Source organism: Apteryx mantelli, chromosome Z (assembly GCF_036417845.1).
Source record: "Apteryx mantelli isolate bAptMan1 chromosome Z, bAptMan1.hap1, whole genome shotgun sequence".
Classification (NCBI taxonomy): Eukaryota; Metazoa; Chordata; class Aves; order Apterygiformes; family Apterygidae; genus Apteryx; species Apteryx mantelli.
The window spans coordinates 25,567,960-25,593,390 of NC_090020.1; the positions used below are offsets into that span (position 1 = coordinate 25,567,960).

General features: G+C 37.4%; 1 protein-coding gene across 4 annotated transcripts in view; it reads left to right on the top strand.

Annotated features, from left to right (window-relative positions):
- PIP5K1B (phosphatidylinositol-4-phosphate 5-kinase type 1 beta) overlaps nt 1–25,431 on the top strand; it is a 98,543-nt gene that overhangs the window by 59,327 nt on the left and 13,785 nt on the right. For all 4 annotated transcript variants that reach the window (XM_067315352.1, XM_067315350.1, XM_067315353.1 and 1 more), the window contains 6 exons: nt 8,539–8,750; nt 11,460–11,543; nt 11,652–11,700; nt 12,238–12,322; nt 17,362–17,517; nt 18,269–18,413. In XM_067315352.1, coding sequence (XP_067171453.1) covers nt 8,539–8,750; nt 11,460–11,543; nt 11,652–11,700; nt 12,238–12,322; nt 17,362–17,517; nt 18,269–18,413 — 731 coding nt within the window. The remainder of the gene's footprint in view (nt 1–8,538; nt 8,751–11,459; nt 11,544–11,651; nt 11,701–12,237; nt 12,323–17,361; nt 17,518–18,268; nt 18,414–25,431) is intronic.

Here is a 25,431-nt window from a genome sequence, read left to right on the forward strand (position 1 = left end):
ATTCTCGTATACCGTCCTCTCCCTGCAGCTCCAGTGGGGAATTAATCGCCTATAGTTAGGTGGATGGAGCTGAGGGGCTCGTGGTTGTCTGTTGCAGGGTGGTCCCTTCAGTAGCTGCTCTGAGTCCTCCATTTTGGTGCACACAACTGAAAACTGAACTGGCTTTCAAATTCCAAAATATCACTGAAACGTGTCACAGGTATCCTTTTGCTCCCAGTGTGCGCTATCGTAGTTGCTTGAGGGAAAAGACAAGTAAATAGTACTAATATGAAAATTTTCATCTGAATGTAGTTCCTACAAATCTTTGTTCTGAAGCCTTTCTCACTTCAGGATGCTCTAATTTGTAAAGCCATTGTGGTTTTATTGCATATAATGGTAAATGCTGAGAGCATTGGAAGGTGCAGTTTCAATAACTCTGATTTAAACATCTAAATTTCATTGTTAATAATCATGCTGTTAACTACTGTGATCGTATACAGTTACAAATTATTAAAGAACAGAGCAGATTTTCCGATTTCAAAAAAAAAATTACACTTCTATGAATATTAACAAACTGGTTTTTTTTGTCTAGGAGACCAAGATTTTAAAAGCTTTGTATCACTTAAGCACATGCTGAGTAAACACAAAGTCATTAAAGGCATTGAAGACAGTTTAAAGTGCATTTGGGAATTTTTATTTTTTTTAAAGGTGGAGAAATTGAATTCAAAGTCAAGCTTACCTGCTGGTGTGTTTTTTATGAACAGTTAATCTTGCAGAAATTATTTATGTGTGGAAGAATACTGACACAGGGTTAAAGGGCAGGCTATGAGAGTAATTGATGTATTAGGTACAAATAACATTAGCGCAACTCAATTTTTATATGAGAAAGGCTAAAAGTGAATTAATAGTAGTATTTTATTCTTATAGGTGATATGGAAGCCAAGGAAAGCTAGGCATCCGTTATTACTTACTTGATCTTTACTGGAGCTCCTAAGCAATGCTGTAAATGCAAGTTACCTCTGTTCTGGGCATAAGCCATAGGGGCAGGCACCAGTCTGGTCTCTGGGACAGGGAGTTGGTAGTCCAAACACACACGTAACAAAGGTTGTCTTGGAGAGTACCTTGGTAAGCAAAGGTAGAGTCTTAGGGAAGGACTTGCCAAACATTACTATAGGAAGGCTATATCAGAACATCTCATCAGAATATAGCCCAGTGCTTTAATTATGAAAGCACCCTTAATATCTTCCCTGTAGTCCTTTTAAGTGCAGAAGAGGTAAAAACACTAACTGTTCATCAAAAGGAAAAAAGGAAATCCATTTTAGATCTGACAGTGTTGTGACTATACAGAGAGATAATCTTTTCAAGTGCAAGACCTTCAGGCCTTACAAACTGTCTCTCATCAATTTACTTAACAAAGAGTGTTAATATAGCTTTAACAAAGAAATTTGAATTCTGGGATAATAGAGTTAATCACAGGACCTTGTGTTTGTAAATCCTTTTTTCACACACTCAAACAGATACAGCATATTCTTGAATGTTAGCTAGTCACATGCAGGAGGTTTGGGTATTTTGTTGAAAATAGCCTTGTTCTGTTTCTCCCTTCCCATCTGCTGCTGAATCCAAGAGAGAAACAAACGGAAAGGGCCGAGAGGAGGGATGCACGTGGCTCTACACACTCGCCCTGCAGTGGACTCTAGCAACCGGGAAAATGTAAAAGACTCCCACGTCTTGCTCCTCTCGCTCTTTACTTTGCTGTTCATGTCTGCTTAGCAAGGTGTTGGCCTGAACACACTGAGCTAGCTTTTTTGTCGGTCAGTGCTCAGCTCCTGGTATTTGTCCTGTCTCCCGTGTAACACTTTTTGAAGTATATAAATACCTGCAATGGGGGGGGGGGGGAATGATGCAAAGTGAACAATATCCATTTATTCTGAGATTTGGAATAGAATTCTACAGAGACATTGCAAACACATGGTAGTCTAAAAACCGAAGTTACAATTTTTTCCCTACTTCTACTTAGATCAGAAGTAAACCGGAGTTTATAATAAGAGTGCTAGTGGTCTTCATTTGTTACTTAAGGATAACATTTTTTCTTAATGAAGCATACTTAATAGTTGACCAGCAACTCAAAACTTTTACTTCTCGGTTAACTTAGTGACCTTGATCCTGTTAAGAAGGCTACCTGTCACATTTAAAATTACATTTAGCAAATACTGTTTTTGCATGAATAGTCCGCTGTTAAAAATAAGTAATTTTGTCTTGTGTTAAGTAATTAGATATTGTGTTTCAATAGGAAGAGGGTTTTTTTGGTTTTGATTTTTTTTTTTTTTTCCAAATTGCCAATAGCAGTGCTAATGACATAGGAACAGGCAAAGCATTTCTGGGAGATGTTGCATGTTTTATGGTTTCTCACTGAGGATGTCTCATCCCAATTCATAGGTGTGGCAGCAGGGGAAATAAGTTTCTTTTTCTCTCTGTGAATATGGTGATGTCTAAGAAGTGAATTCAAATTGTCTTTAGTCTTTCCTTCTTCATCCCTTTCCTTAAGACATGTCTTACTGCAGGTGAGGAAACCCAAGCCTTTCCTGACGTGTGAAGATTGACTCAGTTTGATTTCTTATGTGGCAGAACATTTAATTTGTCGTTGTATCTTTGATTCTTAAAAGTAGGATAATAATTAGATGCCTTGCAACACTCTTATGAGGCATCATTTAGCTATGTCTCAACAATATCAGGAGGATTAAAGTTTGTGAATACCATTTTTGCTTGATGTTCAGAGCAGGGGTTCAAGTAATTTTTTCTTCTTCCTCGTTGCCTAAGACTTTTCTAGACTTGAGGGACAAAGTGCATTACTGCTAAGATTTTTTGTTAGGATTGGAAACCAAACAACTGAGTTCTATTTTTGAATTATGGGATTTCCCTTCTAATAATTTCAGTGGAAATTGAGCCAATTTATTTCAAAGATATGCTCCATCAGCATAATTTTTATTTAGTTTGATGCAACACTATTATGGTTTCAGTTTTGTTTTTTCCTTTTCTAACATTCAGTAGCAATGCTTGGAAATGATCCTACTGTTGGAACTAGCAAAGCAAAAAGGAGCATTTTGTTAGGTGTGCTCTCTATATTTGTAAGAATTTTATGCAAGTTTTGAGAAATATTCTAAACACAAGTGCATGGTTAATATTTTTCATTGCAAATTAACAACAGAACAATTAATCTGTTGACGTCTATATTTTAAAATATCTCTTACAGAAGCAATGACAGTTAATCCAGTTGTGGTCATGTGTCTTTGAAGAACAGGGCAATCATTTCATACTATTTTTACTAGCAAGAATTGATTTCCTTGTTACATTCTGCATTTTTCCTTTATTACATTAGCAAAGAACACTGTGGACTTCTCTAAGGAAATTATATTTTAAGTGTGGTATTGATGGCCTGACTTGAGTCTATAAGAACAAGGAAATTCAGAGTTGAGGACAAAGAAGGTCACTTCTCAGAGAAGTTTCAGGTCCAGGTATTATTTTCATCACTTTGGTTTTAACCAGTTGCTGCAAAAATCTGAAGCTTTGTGGTGTGAATACACTTCTGTGTTGTACTGAACCAATGGGCATAGAGACCTGGTATGGTCAAACTTATCCACAGGATTTTTCAAAACCCTTAATAATGTTTTTTGTTTCTTTTTTCCACATTATGTAGGTTATTCTTTAACTCGGATCATTCAGTGATTCGTTTTACAGAATATCCTTACAAACAGTGGTGTGGGCACAACTTGAAGGAGTGCTGAACTGCAGCATTGGGCAGACCTAATAGATGGCATGGCGTGGAGGTGACAGAGGTACTGGTTTTAGGTGAAGGGTCTCTGCAGAAAAGCTAGTTTGAGGAGAGTGGATATGGATCTACACTGCAGAACTCTTGTGTCTCTATATGTTACAACTCATGCAGCATCCACTGAAATCCAAAATTTCTCTTTACTTCTACTTCGAAAATCAGAAGCCAGACTGTAATTTTTTGGAGCATTAGTTAACAGTAAGTTGCCAGAATTCTGTTGAAATCAGAAATGACAGCCTGCATGTTTTGCGGGGGGCTGGGGATTTATTTTCTTGGGGTAGACTGTTTCTAAATCAAGATCCATCATCAGTCATATGATGTTTATTTGCTAAATCAGGCTTGTATTTTAAGAAGTGCTTATTTTGTGATATACTGTTTTAGTTTGTGTTCTTATAAATTTCCTTATTTTGGAGCTTGATTATTGATTCACTGTAAAATTCATCTTGTTTTGCTTCTGTTAGTTGCTATGTCCCCTTCCTAAAATGTTTTTAGAGGAAATGTCTTCTTGCACGGCTATCCTGTTAAGTTTTTGTATTTCATAAACTTGTGAAATTAGCTTTTGTTGAGTAATGCATTCCTTGATTACATTATGAAAATGACCTGCTGACTCGTTGCTTTTCATGGTTAGCAACGTGAATGTAGATTTCACTTGCAGACAGTACACAGCTTGTGCTGCATCTAAAATAAAGATGAAGTCCCATGGCAGAAATACTTCTTTTGTTCTATTAGTCACTGGCTGAGGTAGTTCAGTGTAACCATGTCTAAGATGATTCACAGGATACTTTAACATCTGACTAGCTCCAAGAAAAGAGAAAATCTGATCAAAGGAGTTTCCATGTTCAAAACAACATATTTTGTGATGCCATTTTATTGTTTTTTTGTATGGTGTGAGAGCAAAGTAGAGTCAAAGACAAGAAGGGAGTAAGAGAGGCTTTGCACCTGGAAATTGTCAGGGCAGCTAAAGCGAGCCCTGTAGGTAGTACATGCTGACTGTGTGATAACACTGTGTTCACAAAATATGTATTGCTAGGAAAAAATTACATATGCAAATACTAATAAGAAGAGCAATTTAATGCAGAGTTAATGAACTGAACATTCATTTGTCTGTTAATGTTAAATACTGCGCTTAATCATGCAGTCTACTAACGAACAAAAATATTCTTGCTGAAAACTTCCAGTGTCGTCATGCTAGCAAGGTGCATTTTGGAGTAGTTACATGAATAAAGATTGAATTTCTCTCACTTTAACTACACAAGGTATGCATTTCTGGGAGTAATGTCAACATCTAGCAAGCCCACAGGGCTGACATTAGGTGTTTTGCAAGGCTGCCTTATTTTGCTATGAATGAATGCCATTATAGTACCATATAGTACCCTTATTGAGGGTTTTCCCTTCATAAGATTAGGATCTCATTTTGCTACCTTTATAACAAAGTTGCTGCTGCTCCCCAAAAGCAGTTCCATCTAAAATCAGCAGAACTGATTGCAAGAAACCCTTGACAAAAGAAAAGGCTTAGACCTTTGTGTGTTTTCTCTACATGTACATAGCTTGATGTGCTGCATCATGTAACTTTCTTTGGGGAACCAGATAACATTTTGCACACAGATTTGTAAAAATTAATTTACACATTCAAAAATATCATAATTTGGCATTTTTAACTGTTAATAGCGATATAAAGGTGAGAACTCTTCAATTTTCTTCAGCTGGAAATCCCATCGACTGAAGTGAAAGTTCTGTCTTTGTACAGACTGAAGAATTTTCACAAAATAAGTTTTTGCTCAACACTGATGTTTTGAGGTTCTTTTTCTGTTTTTTCTAGTTAATTATTTCCTTACCAGCTTTTTCCTTAGAAATGAACAAGGGCTTGTAATATAGCTTAGATCTGCCAAAAGATATGTATTTGCATTAGGAGTGGCTGTTTTGATTATCAAATTATTAAAGGGAGGAAATCAGAAATGTATATCAAAGCAGTCAGCAGGTGGGGTGAGGGCCAAATCATGTTAGAGTATCCTCAAAGTACGTTGCAGAATAGACAATCCTGCCTCTGAACAGGACCAAGAATAGGATGTCTGGGGGATGAGGTGGGCGGTTATATGCTGCGTGCTGCTTGTAGGAATATGTGCTGTAATTAATCCATTGGAGGTGTGGGTGTTTCAACTTCATAATGCACCGGAATAACAAAATAGCTACTTGTTTTTTATGATGCTTTTCAGTGATCTCAGAACAAAGTCATAAATAGGCAAAGAAATTTTTAGTCCACTGTTTAGTCTAAGTAGTGTGCGTTTAAGTGACAGTGGTGAATTGATGTAGCCAGAAAGCTGAATTTTGACACAGAGGAGGTCCCTGTGCAAGAACCAGCACATTATATCCAAGAGCCTTCCAAGAGGCTACATCCAATCCTGAATGTAGGTTATGTAATTAGCACATAAAATCATAATATATCCAATTCAAAAGGGGATAAAGAGTAGGCTGAGTACAAAACTGTCAGAGGCCAAGCTATTATTTTATAATTGTAAAATAAAAGTGGTAGTGCTTTTTCCAAGCCTGATCAGCAGGTGAAATCTGGCTTTGCATAAACAAGTTATTGACTGTACTACTGAAGTAAGTATTTTTAAGAGGATGAACTGTATTACATCTTTTCAGTGTACCCAGCATCTACTTTCAATATGTGGTTGCGCACATCCAGTTGTTACGTATTTTAACAGCTGTGTCATTTTTTTCAGAAATTTTGAATAAAAGTTGGTTGTATTTATTCAGCAAATAGGAGAATTCTAGAGAATGTATTTGTGACCCAGTGTGTCTGTACCTTTATATCTGTTAGCTGTGCTATTTTTGCAAATCGTGATCATCATAAAACGGGAAGTTATTAGGCAGGAGCGTTCCCACACAATGAGTAATAATATTGCATTATCTTGTCATGTGGTAATCTAGAATATGTTTTTTGGTTGTGTCCTGAAACCCTGTATAAGTCCCATTATCAAAGGATGCAATGGGGTACTGATAAACATATATAGCAGCTGTTTTCCAGGTCCATTTGTAACTAGCTTGTCTCTGTAGGATTATTCTGAGCAAGATCAAACTTAGTTTCTTCTAGTCTCTGTCTTTTTTTTTTTTTTTTTTTAATCTCTGGAAATCAGGATGATTCTATGTCTTTCTGCACCTAGTTTACAGTGTGTAAGGCTATCTTTCATTCATCAAGGTTTCCGTACTAAAAGGGGTACTAAGAGTAATCCGCCATGTTCCTCATGGAAGATAAATGCCAAAAGTGAATTCAGGAAATTCAGGAAAACATGTGCAGGAAAAGGCAACAGCTTGAAAACAATTCGGCTGTATTGTACATTTGGCTTCTACTTACTACAATGAGTACATAAGGAGTGCAGATGAAGTAGACTAGATCTTTCCTACCTCTTTGCTTATATTCTTGGACATAGACAGTAGTTAAAATCCTCTGTTGAGGAGGGATGTTAAGCCCCCCTAGGGGACTTTCTTTTCCTCCTAATACAAATTCACAAACCATTAGACCCTTTCCTGGTAATTGCCAACAAATCTCATTTTGGATTTGCAAAATGTGCATTAGAGTTCACAAGTAAGCTTGGTGTTTCATGTAAAATATGCTTGGATTGTCTTCATCAACCTGGCATACCCGAAGTTACTGCTCTTTATTTGTTGTCCCTGCAGAATTGGTTTTTGTTCTTGTTCAGGTAAAAAGATGTAGTACTTCTTGATTCAGTGCCAAGAATTACACCATTGTCAGTAGGGCAGTGTGTGCCAAAACATGTCACTGCTGAGCTGCATGAGGTAAAGGAGGGTGCATCGCCCGACATATTATTCTTGGTTGTTACTAATTTTTCTCCCTCCACTTAGTGCTGCTGTCATGCAAGATATTTAATACAGTGGCTGTCTGCTAGCATTTTGGCTATATCATTAAATGTGATTACGGCTTGTTTTAGTTTGCCTGTTTACATATTGACTTGAACAATTTCTTCTTTTAACGGAAGTACACCAGAATTCGTAATGGTGTAAGTGACCAGAATCCCATGAGTATACATGTGAGGAAAGGGAACCTGCTACTGTCAGAGGCCAAGTGATTAGCAGAGCTAGGAGAGAAGGTTGGTTGAAAAGCTACGTTTTAGACAAAAAACTGCCTTTGCGGTTTAGATGGGCCCTATTTAGCCTATTAAGGAAAGATGGAAGAGTTATGTATCCAAATCCCATTAGCTGTTAATGATTAGGTCGTAACAAATGCTCTTTTTGACATCTGAAAATTCTCCAAGGATGTTTTCTTAATTATAAACAGGTGGAAGGAGAGAGTAGTTTTTCAGTGTAGGTAAAAATGCTAAGTAAAGAACATGCTTTAGAGGTGACTTTTGAAAATCTTTACAGTACATAAGTACATAGCAAATAAGCAATTAATAGGTCCTCTATAAATAAAAAGAATTGCTGACTAGACAGATCTTTCTTAACTATGAAGTATGCTAGGTCTCATTTCAGCTATGCATCTTCTTTTCCCCACTTGTAAAAAATGTATTGAGATAATTAGTTTCTTAGCACTTCAACTTGTAGGGGGTAGTAGAAAAAAAAAAATTAATTACCATTTTGCTAATTTTCCTCATGAGAGAAACTTCTGGTTTTAAGGCTTGTTTTTTCCTAGGTTCTCAAGATGCTGCTGTGTAGTTGATACTGTATGTAGTCTTTTTTCTGTTTCAGTACAACCAGTTCTTCTTTACTGATAGGTATTAGAAAGCTTTAAGATCATGGATTATAGTCTGCTACTGGGAATCCACATACTGGACAGTAATATGAAAGAAAAAGACGGGGAGAGTTCCCAGAGCACATCTGATGCAAAACGTCCTGGAGGGCAGAAAGTTCTCTATTCTACAGCCATGGAGTCTATACAGGGCCCTGGCAAGTCTGGGGACTCAGTCGTCACAGAGGCAACAAATACGTGAGTGCCATAACCCCCTCTTAAAGCTACTATTAAAGTTTGTACATTCCTTCTCTTCAGTCCTGTGCCATTTTATATTAAGTCTGATATTGGCAAACCATACAAGAGTATACAGCATTTCGGACCTGAAAGATTAAGCCAAATAGTGCTTGTTTGTGTTTTGTAACGTTTTCAAATCTGCACCATTCAGCTTTGCTGGAGACCAGGAAATAAAAAAGTTGATTAGTTGATTGATCGTCTTTAAAGATACAATAGCAAATCTGGTTAGTTCAAAATGACTTATATAGGCACAAGTGTATTCACTTATAAATGAGTTGTTATGAGACAACCATTGCGCAAGTTCCATGTATAATCTAATTTTAACTGGAAGCAGCCTCATAAGCCATGAGCAAAAACTATTTGTTAACATTGAAATGAATATTTCTGCAGGGGTTCTTTTCATCTCAGAGTATTACACTCAATACATAGAACTGTATCATCAGCCACTGAAGTACAGTCATAACCATAATGGGTATTTCAGGATATTTCCTGAATTTAAAAACTGCTGCTTTTTTCTTATTTTTCTGTCTAACAGAAATTGCAGTAGAAATTTGGGTATATAGACCATAGTTCTACTGTTCCCTTTGATATACATTCAGTGTTGTCATTACGATCACCATTCTCATTCTGTATAATTAGTCCTTGATTATAAGGACTAAGAAGGATTTAACTTCACATTAAAAGGATTTACTCTTTTCCTGGTTCTCAAGGGAGCTCTCTGGATAAATACCATTAATGATAAAGAATCATGTGCTTAAACCTTCAGCAAACGAGTGAGTGAATGATCATGCTTAGTATTTATAGAGTTTCCAGCTGTTCAGAGCCCTAGAATATAAATTTAGACAAAAGAGCTGAATTTTGCCCATTTTGTTCAGTATTACTCTTGTTCACACAGAAGATGGTGAGAGTTAATACTAAATTAATGCTCTAATACGGTATCAGGAGTGTTGTGCTGGCAGGTTTCTTTTACTAAAGCTAAAGCTGGTTGCAGAGGTGATCCAAAAGAGTCCCAGTGGTGATATGCATTGTACCCTTCGTAAGCGTCCACATCACTTGGCGCAATGTGACGTTTCCCCAATCTCCAGCAGTGCAGTACCGCTGCCAAAAGCATGTCGTAGCACCTCAGTCCTTCCCTGGCTCCTTGCACTGTGTCCTGTCTTGTGTTGACATAACTGGTAGTGCAACAGACTGCCCTGAGGGAGGTGTCAGTTAAAATGAACCTAAGTCTTAATAATAAAAATAAATAAATAAGTAAATTGAAGCCAGGTCACTTTCCTGCCTTGGTTCATTGAATGGGCATGCAAGCATAAAGATGGGAATGGATACCCTATGGCCAGGGCTGCTGCTTCTCCTGGGTTGTGTTTATTGTTTAAACTACAGCATGACTTCCATGAAAAGTTGATAGATATTAGTTTTCTAAACCATTTAACTCTTCTGTGTACTTGAGGAGTTAATTGAGCTGGAGTTCATGGTAACAGGGCTTTACAAACAGTCTAACTCTACTTGTTCTTACTCAGTCTCCTTTGTGCCTAGAATAGAAATAAATAACAATAAAGTTAAAAAAAAATTTTTTTGAGGAGATGGTAATTTCTGTCAGGGGAGGAAGTATCTATGCTTCAGTGGCAGAATGAGTAATTTGGGTAAACATTATTAACAAATGATTTTGAGTTCCTTCAACAAGAGAGAAATTACAGAACTGTAAATTGTTTATTAATTATCACACTTCAGAAACAACCAACAAAGGTGGAAAACAATGCTTGTTTTGTATGTTTCTTTTTCTGAAGCACAAAGCAAATGTGAGTTGTTTGGGAATTTCATTGTGGGAGTTAGGATTTTTTTTTCTGCTGAGGAGTGGACTCTCAACTCTGTTTTTGCTAGCAGCCTCAAGTGAGTATTGCTTGTGTTTCAAACTGATAGAAAAGGTACAGAAGTATGGCATGTGTTGCTTCTTCAATCTTTTCTTCTTCTGGTTTTGTAATGGGTACATGAAGGTCAACAGAAGCTAACAGAAGTAAACTAGATTTTAATCTCTGGTGCTTAAAACAACTGGACATCTTTTTGGGGGGTTGGAGTGGGAGGAGAAGGTCTCAGGATGAACAACCTGTGCTTGAAGGTCATGCCAAGTAAATATTCTGAACCAAGCAGGAATCTGGGCAATCAGGTTTCCCAGCTTGATATTGTTACTCTTCCTGTCAGTAATCTGTCTGCATAGAAGTCTTAGAAATACATGTGTACATTTTTAGTGAAAAATATGCAAAACCCAACTTTTTCAGACTTGGAGTTATGGAAAGGCTCTCTACAGTTTTATTATACAAATGATCAATAAAGGGACAAGATTATTCTTTAGCTAGGCAAAAATTTTTGTTATCATTTAATAATGAACTGATTTAAATTTTTCCCATTTTCAGATCATCTAAATATTTGTAATTCCATCTAAAAGTTATCCCAAAATATTCCTTGCTTATAGCAGTTATTTACCACTCTATCCCACATACTTCAGGTTTATCATTTAAAATCAGTTGTGTGTTAAGTGACCCACATTCAGCTGACTTTACAGTGTGGCACCTAGTGCTTATTTGTTTGGCTTTGTAAGTAGGTGCAGTTCATCTGCTAGGTGATAATCAAAGATGTATTAAAGGATAATTTTGCAATGTTTTTTGTTTCCATCAGAATGGGAGGTATTCCAGCTAAAAGCCATAAAGGGGAAAAGTTGCTTCTATTTATGGGCATTATTGATATTCTGCAGTCTTATAGGTAAGTGACACTTGTATTTCAAGTTTTTATTGCAATCAGCTATTCTGATATTACTTACAAATATGGAAACTTTATAGGGCAGTTCTGATTTTATTTTTATATTCTTAGGTTAATGAAGAAGTTGGAACATTCCTGGAAAGCTCTTGTTTATGATGGGGTAAGTAGATTATTTTTAGTTGTTGATATTTTAGATAATGGAACTTTGACTTCCACTGACCAGAAAAGGGTAAGCTCTGATATTTTTGTAATCTGCACATCACTATGGCAGCTAGGCTGGTGCCATAATTTTTTTTAGGTACATTTACTGAAACATACTCTAATTGTATTTGTTGATCTTTCAAGAAGTAAATAAAACGATCAAATTATCCTCATTGAAACAGGACAATAGCCATTTAGCAGAACACTGATGAATCTGCAGTTAAAAAATGTACACAAAAAAGGTTTTTTCAAATGCTAGAAAGGTTTTGTAGAATGAGGCTATGTAATTCAAAACACATAATTTCATAAATTAAATAATTTAACTTAATAGTTCTTGAAGAGTTAACCTTTAAAAGTGAAAAAGCTTTTGGGTCTTGTTTTTGAGTATGCCTGAAATGCATGATACAGTTTGCCTGAGATGTCTGGCTTTTTTCTCAACAATTTAATTTGGATTTTCCTATGGAGAATGTGATTGAGACCTTTTTAAATCTTGCAGGACAGTGTTTCAGTTCACAGACCAAGTTTTTATGCTGACAGATTTTTGAAGTTTATGAGTACAAGAGTTTTCAAAAAAGTTCAAGGTAAGAAAGTTGTCATTGTTGCTCCTCTAGGTAATACAATAATCATTACTTTATAACACTACTTTCTTGGTAGTAGAAAGCCATTTCTCCAGGATCCTGTGGCACTTTACAAAAATTATCAGCAGGTGAGTTTCTTCATTGGAGCCAGTGGGATTGCACCCTAATTGTAGACTTATGGGGAATTATTTGCTATGTATCTCTTGTCACACCAAGGGCATCTAAAGGCTGTACAGATTCCCTTCTTTTACCATTGATACAAAGATAAATTCAATGAGCTAATTAAGTGTCCAGTCCTGTATCTGTTATCCGTAGGAATACCCCCATTGACTTGATTTGTTTTATTTGCATAAGTAAAGATTGTTTGCCTACCAACTTTAGCATGTTCGAAAGGACAGGCATTGCCTCCATTGGTATGGATTTCTTCTGTGCTTTATCAGGGAAAAAATAGAAAGTTGAATGTCATCAAAATCTTCCATGTTTGTGACTATCACCTGTTTCTACTTTTCCTCTACATTTCTCCTTTCCTTAATCTTTTAATTCATTCTCAAGGGTAAGATACATATCATTATTAGCTACTTAGAAGAGTGTCAAAAAAAAAATCACTGTAATTGGACATTATCACTGAGAGTTGTCCAAAGAATTAAACTTAATAAATCTTTCAGTAATAATTTAACTATTAATTATTGCCACTTCTGTGAAATAAAATGAATTGATTTATAAAACTTAAAATAGATTCTGAAACACTCTTATAGCATTGGGGAAGGAGAGGAAAGTAATTCTAGGCAGGTGTCTTCTTCCTGAATCTTCCCCAAAGGTCACAGGTTAAACTGTGAAGGTATTTAGTATTAGAGTAAAATAAATAACACTGCAGTAGCTACCTTCCATGTAGGCATATGGAGTTAGATTTCAGGAAAAGTACTAAACAAATAGCTGTTGCATTTTGAGACCTGATTCCAAATTGAAAAGAGCAAATGGATACTGTTGTAGTCCCGTGGCTTTGCCAGAGTGAGCAGGACAGATCTTTTCTCCTAACTTGTGCCAAGCTATTAAGCAAAACAAAAGAATTTGTAAGTGTTAAGTGATTTATTTTCAGACTTGCTGCATTAAGCCTGCCTTTCAAAAACAACAGGGAAAAATCAGCTATCAAGCAAAAGTATATATATTGAACATAATTTCATATGTTCATAGCTACCTTGATTGTGCCTACCTGAACGTACAATTTTCTATTGTCACTGAAGGAGAAACTTGGGTATGTGTACAGCTTTCTTGGGGCATCATAGTTGAATAGCACAATGCAGTGTAATCTTGACCTTCCAGTGTTATGGGTTTTCCAGTAGTATAGTAATAGCCTTATCTTGATACAAAGATTAGTTCATGAATTTTTTATTTAAAAAATTCTAAAAAGAACTTGAAGCCAATTAAAAGCAAAAGAGTAGTTCTGGATTTTTGACAGAACAACACATTTGCTAAAGGAGGCAAAAACAATGTGGAAACCAAATGTGTTAACCCTCAGTTTGCACCAAGAACCATACTTCTGTTATCTTGTATATTATGCAAAATGAAAGATGTTATATATAGCCGCACATGAGTTACATGAGACCCCAGAATAGGTTGGAAAGTATCAATCTTTGCTTTTGTTCTTATCTGTCCAAATACCTAAGAATAGCTTAACGCTGTTTGCAGATTAAAGGACAGGATCTTGATTGGGTTTTTTGTTTGTTTGTTTTCCAAAGGCTATACTAAATTCTACTTAGAGGTTTTTGCTATCTTATAATTATGGAAGCATTAGAAAAATTGCAGATCTCTTTGGAATCCTTGACATTCTCATGCAAAGTCAAAATTTGGTAGATCTAGAAGTCCCACTTTCTTGATACTGTCTTGTTTTGTTTTGTAGTATTATATTTGGGTTGATTAACCTCTTCACTTGCAGCTGCATCCTGGGAATGATTTAGGATTACGTAACACTGAAACCATTCCTAGTATAATCACTAATTCATTGTTAGGGCAAGAGCTTAACTGGTAAAATCAAACTGTAGAGATTCAACTTATTACAGGCTTCTTCCATCAAAATTTCAGCTCAGGTTATACTTTTATTAAAACTTCTACCACTGAAATTCTGTATTTTTCAGACTGTACTTGACTATGTTACTCTGCGTTTTGTCTAAAGATAGTATCACCACTTTCTGAAGAGCAGTATCCAACTGTGCTTTGAAAGATCCCAATTGTTTGGAGTGAAATTCTGTGACCCTGTCCATGAAAAATGTCAGAGACATGACAGGTTAGAACAACATATGTGATTAGGTCTAAAAGAGCAAGAAAGAAGAGGGAAAACTGTGATACCTAAGTAGAACAAGCAATTAGAGGAGTAGGTGATAAGTAATGAAGTACTTAATGAAATTTCTAAATAGGATGAATAAGAACAGGGGTAGATTGAAAGAAGAAGGCTGAGAGTAGCCCAACTTAAAAAAAAAAAAAAAAAAAAAAAAAAAAGGAAATTAGATCTGTTAGGGAGAGTGGGAGAATCTTTAAAAGAGAAAGAGGAAAAATGGAATTAACCCTAATTAGTGATTCCATATATGTATAATGACAGCTAGTCAGGGAGCTATGACTTTTGGAGAGTCTTAGAAATGTTTATGAATTAATGGATAATTCCTCTACGAATTGGTCATGCTAGTGAAAGGAAATTTGGCCTAAAACACCACAGGTGCAGCGGAAAATGGTGGTGACCTCTGCAATGCCTTCAGTGTGTGTGCCACAAGGAAGGCTGTAGGGAAGAGGATGAATATACCAGTGAGGCAAAGGGGAGTGGTTGGGGTTCACTGTGTCCTAGGCTGCTCTGTGGGGAAAGCTGCTCTGATTATCTGAGCAATCTTCAGTTTTTTCAACAGTTATGGCACTAATTATAAAATCTTAATATAAAAGATACAGACCAGTTAGTTTATGTAATATGCATCCATATTAAAGGTGCTGACATTACACTTTTTAGTTTTTTGTAAGCAAAGGTACATTTCTGACAATCATCCTCTAGCAAATTGTTCTGTGAGTTTCACGGCTTTTTATGAAGTGCAGTTCTTGACAAATATACATGAATTGACTGGTTAGAACTATGTAACTGATAGAGGAACGTATACTCTAAAATGGATGCTAGTTAGCAATATGATAATCATATCTTTTGTAACTATATTTGGTTTAGATATCGAAGCCGAAATGTTCAATGGAAATTATCTAGAGTGAGAAAGATGTCAAATGAGATTTAAAGGAAAAGGAAGATGACAACAAATACTAGCACAAACTATCAACTTACTTAACTCAGCACTAACATCTTAGGGAAAAGTTAAACCATGTAGTGTCTAGGCTTATAATTAGAATTAACACTTTGGGGCACAACATGGTGATTAATATCTAAATAAAAGGAACTGAATTAATATGATAAAATAGTGAGGCAAAATTCAGCTGAAAGGGAGGAGGAGTCTCCTGAGACTGAGATATCTTAAGCCACAGAAAAATGGTATTTTCCCAGAGAAGCAGTGGGAGCTCCTTTGTCTAAGTGAATACTTGCAGGCATTTCCTGGAGCTCTTCTGCACTGATAGAGGGCAAGAAAAAGAGAACTGAATACTCGGATCTGTAGGATGAGATATTACTCTTGCAGCTGTATATGTTTCCTGAGCTTTTGAGTCTTTTTTTTTTCCCTCAGTTCTTTCTACTTTTGACTGCTAGTTTGATGTCAGCACAAGATGCAACTCTTTCTGTAGTTTAAAACCACAGTGTACAATAAAGAATGTTATGCCTAATTTTCTCTCTGAACTTAATTTGTCTGTCTCATTTTTCCAGACTATTGACCTGTTTTAATATCCCACTGTTATTGATCTGCTCTGCATACAAGACTATTAATCTACTTTTGTATGGATTAATAGTTCAAAATCATTATCATTCTTTTGAAAAATAAAGAAGTAGGAGTGTTCCTGTCTTCAGGAACATTGCTTTTAAACTTTGAGTCCGACATTTCAGTTTGAACTCTTAAGCTTTGTTCTGAATGTATGCTTTTCCCTTAAAGCACAGAAAAAGCCTCCATAAATAACAATAAAAATGTAATAAGCAAATTCAGCCTTAGAGGCCAGTTCAACACCTATCTACTACATCATTTTTTAACAATATCACGGAGGTGTGCATCTGAATCTCTTCTTCCAAGTATATGCCAGTTTTTAGCCAGCTGCTCGTGATGCTTTTAATTTGCATTTTGCAATAGAGCACAATGTCAACTGTTGAGGTCTATCTGGTAACATTGCAGTCAGTGCTTAGGGGTTAGCACTCAGCAATTAAAAACAGTGCATGAGGTAGCTGGCATCCCTTTGGGAGAAGAACTATAAACTAGGGGTCATAGATCAGTAGCAGTAACAATGGTCACACTGGTGTTTCACCCAAGATGCCACTGTACATAGACAGACCCCAGTAAGAATTATAAAGGAGGCCTGAGTATATTATACCTGAGTATAAGCCATCAACATTTTCAAAGTGTTTATTTTACCCAAAGGTGATGTTTGACATGTGCCACTGAACTGGAAATCCTGTGATAGCACATACATCATTATATAGCAGTAGTCCACAGCTCAAGAAAATGATCTTAACCTGTCAGAACACTGCAAAACATCTTTCAGTTTTCCTATCTTCTGTTTTTCTTTCTATACCACTCTGTCTCTGACTACATGGGCTAATATTCCATGGGAGATTTGTAACTTAATAATGTCAAAATTGATTGACTGACCTGATGTTTTGTCGTATGAACATTTTAAAAAAAAATCAAGAAAATACAAAAATACTTTATTTACAGCTGAGACACTGATGCCAGTGGCTCTAGTTTTAAGCTAATATTTGATAAATGTGTTTATATCTGATGTGTTCTTAGTCTGTATTCAGAAACTCTAGCTTTATAGTTAGCTCCCTTTTCTATTCCATTTAAAAATGGTATATCCTGTGAAAGATGATAGGATGAAATCATTCAGCAGCTGTGCTCATTGCCTGCTTTCATTTGGTGATGCAGCTTTAAAGACTTCTCCTTCCAAGAAACGGTGCAATTCCATCGCAGCTCTAAAGGCAGCTTCACAAGAGATAGTGTGTGCAGTCAGCCAAGAGTGGAAGGATGAAAAGCACGGCATCCTTACTGAAGGGCAGAGCTATTCCAGCCTTGATGAGGAAGGTAATGTCCTTGGAATCAATAAGCCTAAATGATTTTTTTAAAGAAATTTAGGATAAGCCCTGAATAAAAGGCTTCCAATCTGGCTGATCTTTTAAAACTTCTGAGTGGGGTTATTGTTGGTTACTAGTGCTGGAGTGAGTTGTTACTCTGGCATGGCAGAATGGGCCTCCAGGAGCAAGAGGCACTCAGAATCAAGGTTACAAAATGGTCTTAATCCTCTCCTTGTTTTCAGGAGATCCTAAAATAGTTTGTGCAATGCAGGTAATGGATTATGGTCAGAGCCAGTGCTACTCTTTTCTCTGCCTTCTGAACAAACATGTGATGCGAAGTGCTATGAAGCTCAGTTTGTCGTTCCCAGAGTCTTTGGAAGCAGTGCGGACTCAGCCCCTTTCAGAGTTTCTCTGCAGCCGGGCTCAAATAAGAACCAACCACCTAATCCCCCTGAAAACCAGGCCCCAGGAGTGTGAGACCAGTCCTGATACTTGTAGAATTCACCAGATATTCGTACCACTATTTAAGATATGCCCTTGCTTTGCTCTGTATGCTGCTAAATATACTGCCTAGCAGCTGAGATTTGCCCAGTAATGAGAAACAGTGGGAGCATGTGCACATGAATATTACAACCTCATCAATTCAAAGATGTTAAGAAGCTTCAGGAAAACTGTTGAGAGAACTGTGTGACTCCATAAAGATCCTTGGATCCATTTTGAAATGAAGTTGTTAATACTCTTCTTTATTTTTGCCTGTGCAGTGCTAAGTTCGCGGCACCGGCCGGATCTAGTGCCAAGTACTCCGTCACTGTTTGAAGCAGCTTCCTTGGCAACTACAATTTCTTCTTCCTCCTTGAATGTAGATGAGCACTGTCAACGTGATGAAACTATGCTCTTCTCTAGCAGGTAAAGGCTGTATATGTGGCAGAGGACTCCCCACCAGCACCCTTCTGCTAAGAGACTGACAACTTGCATGGTGGCTATGCGAAAGTGAAAGCGGGAGGGAGAGTGTCTCTGTAGCTCCATGTTGAGTATCTCTAGTGAAGGAAGGGTGACATAAGCCCATAAGATTTGGTACCTATTTTGCATTGTCGTCACAAAATAAAATGCATGAACACAGTGTAGATGTTACGGTATGCTTTGAAATTTTTATTATGTTCCAAAACTAAATTGAACGTTAAAGTTTTCTCACTTTAGTCTGTGCTACAAACCAAGCTACACTAAGATCAGGGTAGGAAATACCTGTTGCCACTTGTCTGCACCGTAAAAAAGCTACAGAACAAACAGAACTAAAGTTTTACATAGCTTTGTGTTAGGAGAAAGGAGCTACTTTCAAGTTGATCTTTGTTTTGAATGTGCGGAGCTGAATGGTTCTTTTGACATGACTGTTCTCTCAAGCAAATATCTGCAAACCTTCCCCAGTGGCTGTGATTGCAGTCTGTCTATTCTTAACCTGGGAAGGATAAAAATGGGAGAGAGTTGGGGAAGGTTGTGCAGACACGAGCGAGCGAGCTTGGGTGTGTTGAGTTGTATCTGAATGCGTTATAACCACGTCTACCCAACACCATGCCCAAGCTAGTAAGTCTTGTTGGTCTTGATAGTCTGTGTGCACCTGGGCTCTACCTGGTAAGCCTGAAAGGAAGCGTGCGGTGCTGCGTTGTGTGGTCTTGCCTGCATGGGTATCTCTTTGCCATATGTCAAATCAGAGGATAACCATTTCTTTATACGTTTTGTCGGGGGGGGGGGGGTTAACTGTTGGGAATTCAAGTATCTTGAATTTCAGTATTTTGAATCCAGCGCTACACACTCTCTATCTACATTTGACAAGCAGGCTTATCTATGCGCTGAGATATAGATCTTTGCTTTAAACTCTGTTATCCAAAAAGATTGAGTTAGTTTACAAACATTGATGGGGCAGTAGGATTTTTTTCTCCCTATTAAAATTTGTCCAATTGCGTTTTATAAGAAGTAATATGACGTGCAGGGTTACTTGATCAAAGTGATATGTGCAGCTTGCTTCTTCAGTAAGTTGAAATAAGCCTTGCTGATGGAGCATCTTCCGCTGGCCTTTGTTTTGCTATAAAAATTTGAAAAGAGGTATGGTTTATGGTGTAACAAAACTGAAGTTTTAGTTACAGACCACCATGAATTGTCCAAAAAATGCCTCATACAAACCTTAAGAAATAAAATTGCTAATTAGTAAATGCTAGTAGAAAAAGAGCTCCTTCCATTCAGCTTTTGTCAGTCTTGTCCAATTTATGACAGTACAGCTGTAATATTTCATGGTCTAGCGCCAAATTTAACCTTTGCTAAAAATAAGGTAATAGAGTACTATCTTTTTATGTTTTCTGTAAGCCTCAAGTAAAATGCCACAACTACTTTGCATTAGTATTGGTCAGAAAAGGAAAATTGCATGGTTGACTGGATAAACAGTTCAGATTTACTGCCAATAAAATCTTTCAAATACTCTTTATCCTCTACAAGTTACTTGTATGAAAAAACTATGAGTAGGTCCATGTTTTTTTCCTGTAGAGGTATTCAAAAATCATTCTAAAATAAAACAAGTTTTTAGTAGATCTATACTTCGAGTGCATATTTAAACTTACTAATGTCCAGATATGTCTCAGTCAATAAAAAAAAAAAAAAAGCGCTGCCTGTTTTCAGTTATGCAATTACCTTACGCATCATTTTGTTATAAAATGAGAATGGAGCTGTAGGGTCTGCAGCCCAGGTTTGCATGCAGGACCCTGGTCAGCAAGTGCCCCTCACGTGGCAGGCCTTGCAGCAGTACCAGCAGACGTGCAGGTCTCTCCATCTCCTGTGTCAAAACACAAGATCTTGCCCAGGAGCCAGGAGAGCTGCCGCAGGGGCTGGTGACTCAGCCCTCGTGTCCAACATCCTTCCTGGCCTTGCTCTAACCTTTTCAGCCAAGTTCCCTAGGGCTTGGAGGCTAATTTTCTTCTCTCTACCAAGCTCTGGTTTGTGTCACAGTCTAAGCATGTCGGATTCGCAAAGATTAGCTTCCCTGTCATAGCGAAAGGGCTTTCTATTAGGCTCTAAGAGAGCTGCTAAGTTTCCACAAGATGATTCTGGGCGCTTGCAGCTTCATCCCCAGCCCTGCTTTCTGCAGCAGTGCAGCGAGGTCCTTCCTTCCTGATAGCACTAAGTAATATATACAGCTTAAATTGTACGTGTGCTTTTGTGGTACACATGAGGAACTTCAGTCTTACCATAAAAAAAGCTGCCAGGGAATAAATAAATAAAGTGAATACCCCACTGTGACCAATTGAGTGGTAGATGCCTTGTATTTCTCTTACTGGAGTTTTGCTTTTGAGCATTACAAAATGCTATGATGCAGGACCCATCACTGTGTAGTTTCTCTCTGATAAATGGCAAGCCTAGAACAGGCTTTTACACAAAGCCTGAATTAATGACTTGTCTACAAATGTGAGCTTGCTTTCAGTCTTTAAATATGTAATGGACTATGAAGTTCTACTTGAAGTTAATTGAATTATAGCTTGGCATCCTCTTTGTCAGTTTTTTTCCCCACTCCTTCAGAGTATCCTGGCATAAAGTAGAGAATACAAGAACTTCCTTGTAACCAGTCAGAAATCTGTGTTTTATGGTAATGAAGGGAGATAATCCTGCATGCCGTATCTCTGCAGCTGCTTGACTCCCATTAATGCTAATGAGCAGTAGGCACTCCTGTCAGTGAGAAGACAGATGCTGTTATTTGCCTGGTTAAAAAGAGAGTAGTAATACATTTGACTACCTTGAGGCACACACTGTGTTTTTTATGAAAAAGGAGCTCAGCACCATGTCTGCTTGAGGGTGCACACCACTCCCGTGGTAGAAGTGAGGAACATGCGGTGCCGGGGCCGGGGCAGCCCTGATTCGGGGGCCGCGGGGCTGCCGCGAGCGTGGTGGAGCAGGGGCGACCTGCTGAGCTGCAGCCTGCTCCGGAGGGTGCAGGTCATCCTGACGTGGTGCAGGCAGGAGCTAGCGTAACCCCTTGGTAGGTGACGCAGAGCAGCTTTTAGGGACTTAGCTTAAAGCAAAAAAGGGAGGCTGAGCAGCAGGTCACGGACACATAACTAACCGGGAGCATTTCTGCAGGTTGCCAGGTGATTATATAGGACTGTGGGTTGTTTGGGGGGTTTTTGTGTTTGTTTTTTAACCAAGTTCTTCAGTCTTTGAAAAGCTGGAGGAAACTTGAGATGTTAGCGAGGCAGTGTGAAGAGGAAGTGGCAAAAGTGAATGAAGGGGTATGGAGCAGGGGAAAATGGCCATATTTTTCAGCACGAACGGAGCTTTATTTACAAAAGGGAAATAAAAAGGAAAAAGCGGACAAACATCATGCAATGTGTATTATTCAGTAAACATTGGCTTACTTGTCTGTCGAGTGACGTCTGGCTTCTGTGTTTTATAAAGCTGTTTCTCAGTTAAGTGGTTGTGTCATAAGCAACGTCAAGTATTCGTTTAGTAAGAAAATAAAATTAACAAGGTATTGCTTATATTAACTTTCAAAGATTTCCATTCCTCCTCAAGTAGGGTTACATTTGGTGCAGAGCTACTTTAGTACTCAAAAAGTCCATTTCATGCTAGAATATATGTTCAATTTTGAGTCCAAATACACTTCTTTAAGAGATCTGCTTGGCATCACAACATGGCATAACATATGCTTGGCATAACTTGGGCATCACAACACTTAATGTGTTATATCAAACATTATTTTTGTAGCAGAAATGACAGGGTTTTTTTTCCTACAGGTAAAGGTTTCATAATGAGTACTGATGAATTATATTAAAAATGATGAATTGGAACGTCCCGAGCAGTATGAATGATGTGTCAGTTAACAGTGCTTTACAATTGCAAAGAGCTGAAGGAGGTTATTGTCTTCAGAGGTGCTTCCTAAAATGTTTTGAACAGGAGTTGAGGATACAATAGAAAGTGTCCTTCCAAGATATCTTTTGGGAAGGTCTCGTAGCTTCCAGTCACAAACCCAAATAGTATCCCGTGGTGCGTTAGGGGGTACTTCGCATCTCTGCCTGTAGAGCTCTGCTGATAACCTGCGGTGCAGTGGGAGAATAACGTGACAAGGATTGCTGCATCCTCCTGCTGTGTTTAAGCACGGGAAAATGATCTGTATAAAATCTAATTCTTGTTTCTCTTTACCAGTATTTTGTACCTTTTTTTTGAATGAGGTATGTGTAGAATTTCCCCTTTCCCTTTCTTCTTTTTTGCTGCCTTTCTGTATATTTTTCAATTGTTTTATTTCCTTCTCTCTTCATTGCTGCTTTCCTGTGTGTTTTCCAGTTTTTCTTTTTTTTCTTTTTCTTACCTCTTCATTGCTGCTGTTCAGTGCAAACCAATTGAAATTTTAGATGACTTGAGGGATTGTTTTTTTTTTCCTCTTACACAATCAAAATTTCCTGAAACTTCCATGCTTTGAACTGAAATATCCTGTGACTTGTCATCTTATCAAATATCCTTTTCGAAGACAGCTCAGAAAATACAAATCTTCTGCTGTTTTTCCAGTGGAAGGGAATTGTGGGTATTAGTGGGTATTAGTTTTTCTGTTGTGAGAAATATCTAACCATACCTTTCGTCAGTCTGGTTTTGTAGGTAAGCAGATTTCTGTGTTACATTTAAATGTTCTGTCTGTCCACCCATCCCCCTTCAACTTCTGGAGCTGTTGGACAGATTTGGCTGAATTTAGTTCAAAGAGAACTAATTTCATGCAAGCTTCATGAAAATAAGCAACCAGGTAGAGGAAAAAGGATAAATAAATGCTCTGATGCTAGAAACGGGTGCACTGAGACGCTGGGGAATCCCCATGGGAAAGAAAATTTGACTAGGATAGAAGGATTATGTAATGAATGGCTCAAAGAGAACCAAGTTTTCTTAGTTTTGCTGTGATGGAATGACTTCTGTTTGTTGTTTTTTTTTCATTTTTTTTCTTTAAGAGCTGAGATAAAATAGTCTGCTGTAGCAAGATGGGAGCAACAACACAGCTGAGAGTAAGCTCCTCTGCCCCTCATTGTGGTTGATCATTATTGAGAGGGAGAAAGTAACTGTAAAAATTGTTTTTTCGCTTGCTTTTTCTTTTCTTTCCATTTTCAGTTTAAAAATTAAGTATGAGAACCCAGTGCACTGTTGAAATTGCACAAAAGCTCCTTTGCAGTAATGAGTTCTTTCTAATAATTTGTGTATATACAGTATTCTGTTATTCTCTCCTGTTGTCTCCCCAGCCCAGTTTGTCTTTTAACGCGCTAGCAAAAGTCTGCATTAAAACTGAATGATGAGCAATACAGCTATGAAGGATCTGCTGCAGGAATTTGAACTTTCAATTACTGGCTGCTTGACAGAATAACTCTGTTGCATCAAGTGTTGTTGGGTTTTTTGGGGGTGCAAAAGTTGCATGGAACTGTTTAAGTTACTAATTTGAGAAAAGGCTATAGTTTGTTAGCATCATTAATGTGCTGGTCAAAGTTATATTTTGTCTTATCTGCAGAGCTTTGTACACTTTAAACTGCTTGCACTGTCATTCTATTTTTTTTCCCTAGTATGGGATTACAGCTACAGTACTTAATAATACATATCTAGATACTGAGGCACAAAGTGTAAAAGTTTTCATGGGGACTTAAATCAAAAATTTACCTGTTTATCCATTATGTTCCACTGGAACAATACGGTGACAGGGTTAATGGAGCAAGAAACTTAGCAGAAAAGTAGATTGAAAACCACTGCTTTAAAGAGCAGAACACTGCTACCCACAGTTCTGAAGAAGCATCAAAAAAGTATTGTTGGACAAAAGACTAATATAAATTTCATTTAGTCTTACAATTTATTAATTTCTTAACCACGTTAGAAGAATTTAGCTGGCATTAGAAGAACAACACTAGCCAAATGAACAGAATTCCCCCCTTTACAGTGAAATTGAAAGCTAGTATTTGAGTTTATTGTAGTTGTTTTATGAAGTATTTGTTGAAACAGAAGAGAGAATCTGTCTCACACGTTTAAATACTTGTCCTGGACATATACCAAAATCCAAAATTTCAGTCTCTGGCTTCAAAGGCAAAGTATAAAGCAAATATTACTGATGGATGCCTATGCCTTTTCTAAGTCATGTCTAAATTTCCAGTATTTTATACCTCGGACATATACCTGGTAAGATGGACTCTCTCTTGCAAAGTTTATAGTCGTAAGAAAGATTAATCTGAAATGTGCTTTGCGCAATAGCTTTTCATTGACATCTGGATTGTATTATGAGTTACTTTCATAGCTAGAGGAATATTGAGTAATGCTGGAACCCAGTTTAAATGGTTAAGAAGCAGCCCTTTTTGCTGGTACCAAGGGACTGATGAGGCATCTAGATTTCCTGAGAAAGAAATGCAGTTCTTTCTCCATTTAAAGTGTTCTGAACCACTTGCACTTAATCTTTTAGTTGGTAAGACTTCATTAGATGATGCTTAATAATGTATGAGTCTGGAAAAAATTAATGTTGCTTTGTTATAAGAATTAATTTAAATAGTCTATATGATTATATTACTGCTCTACTGAACTGTTATTTAAGCATGTGAAGCTACTCATAATGGATTCTTTTACATAGTCTCTTTGTGTAGGTGTTTATGTTCAATATTAAATACCATAGCAAGTGAGAATTCAGAGCAGGAGCAGACGGGCATTAATCTCAGCCAAACAAGGAGGACTGGCTGATTCTCAGGAGTAAACTGTTTGGTAAACTGCTTGCCCACTGATATTATGAGGCACGTGTATGAATCAAACACTAGAAACTATAAATAGAAATGATCAGTGTCTGTGACAAAACTTGGGACTTAATGTTCTGCCATAGAATATTTGTCCTTATTGGAGATCCTGAATAACAAGATTTAGCTGCAAAGCCTGGCAAGAAAGTAGCAAC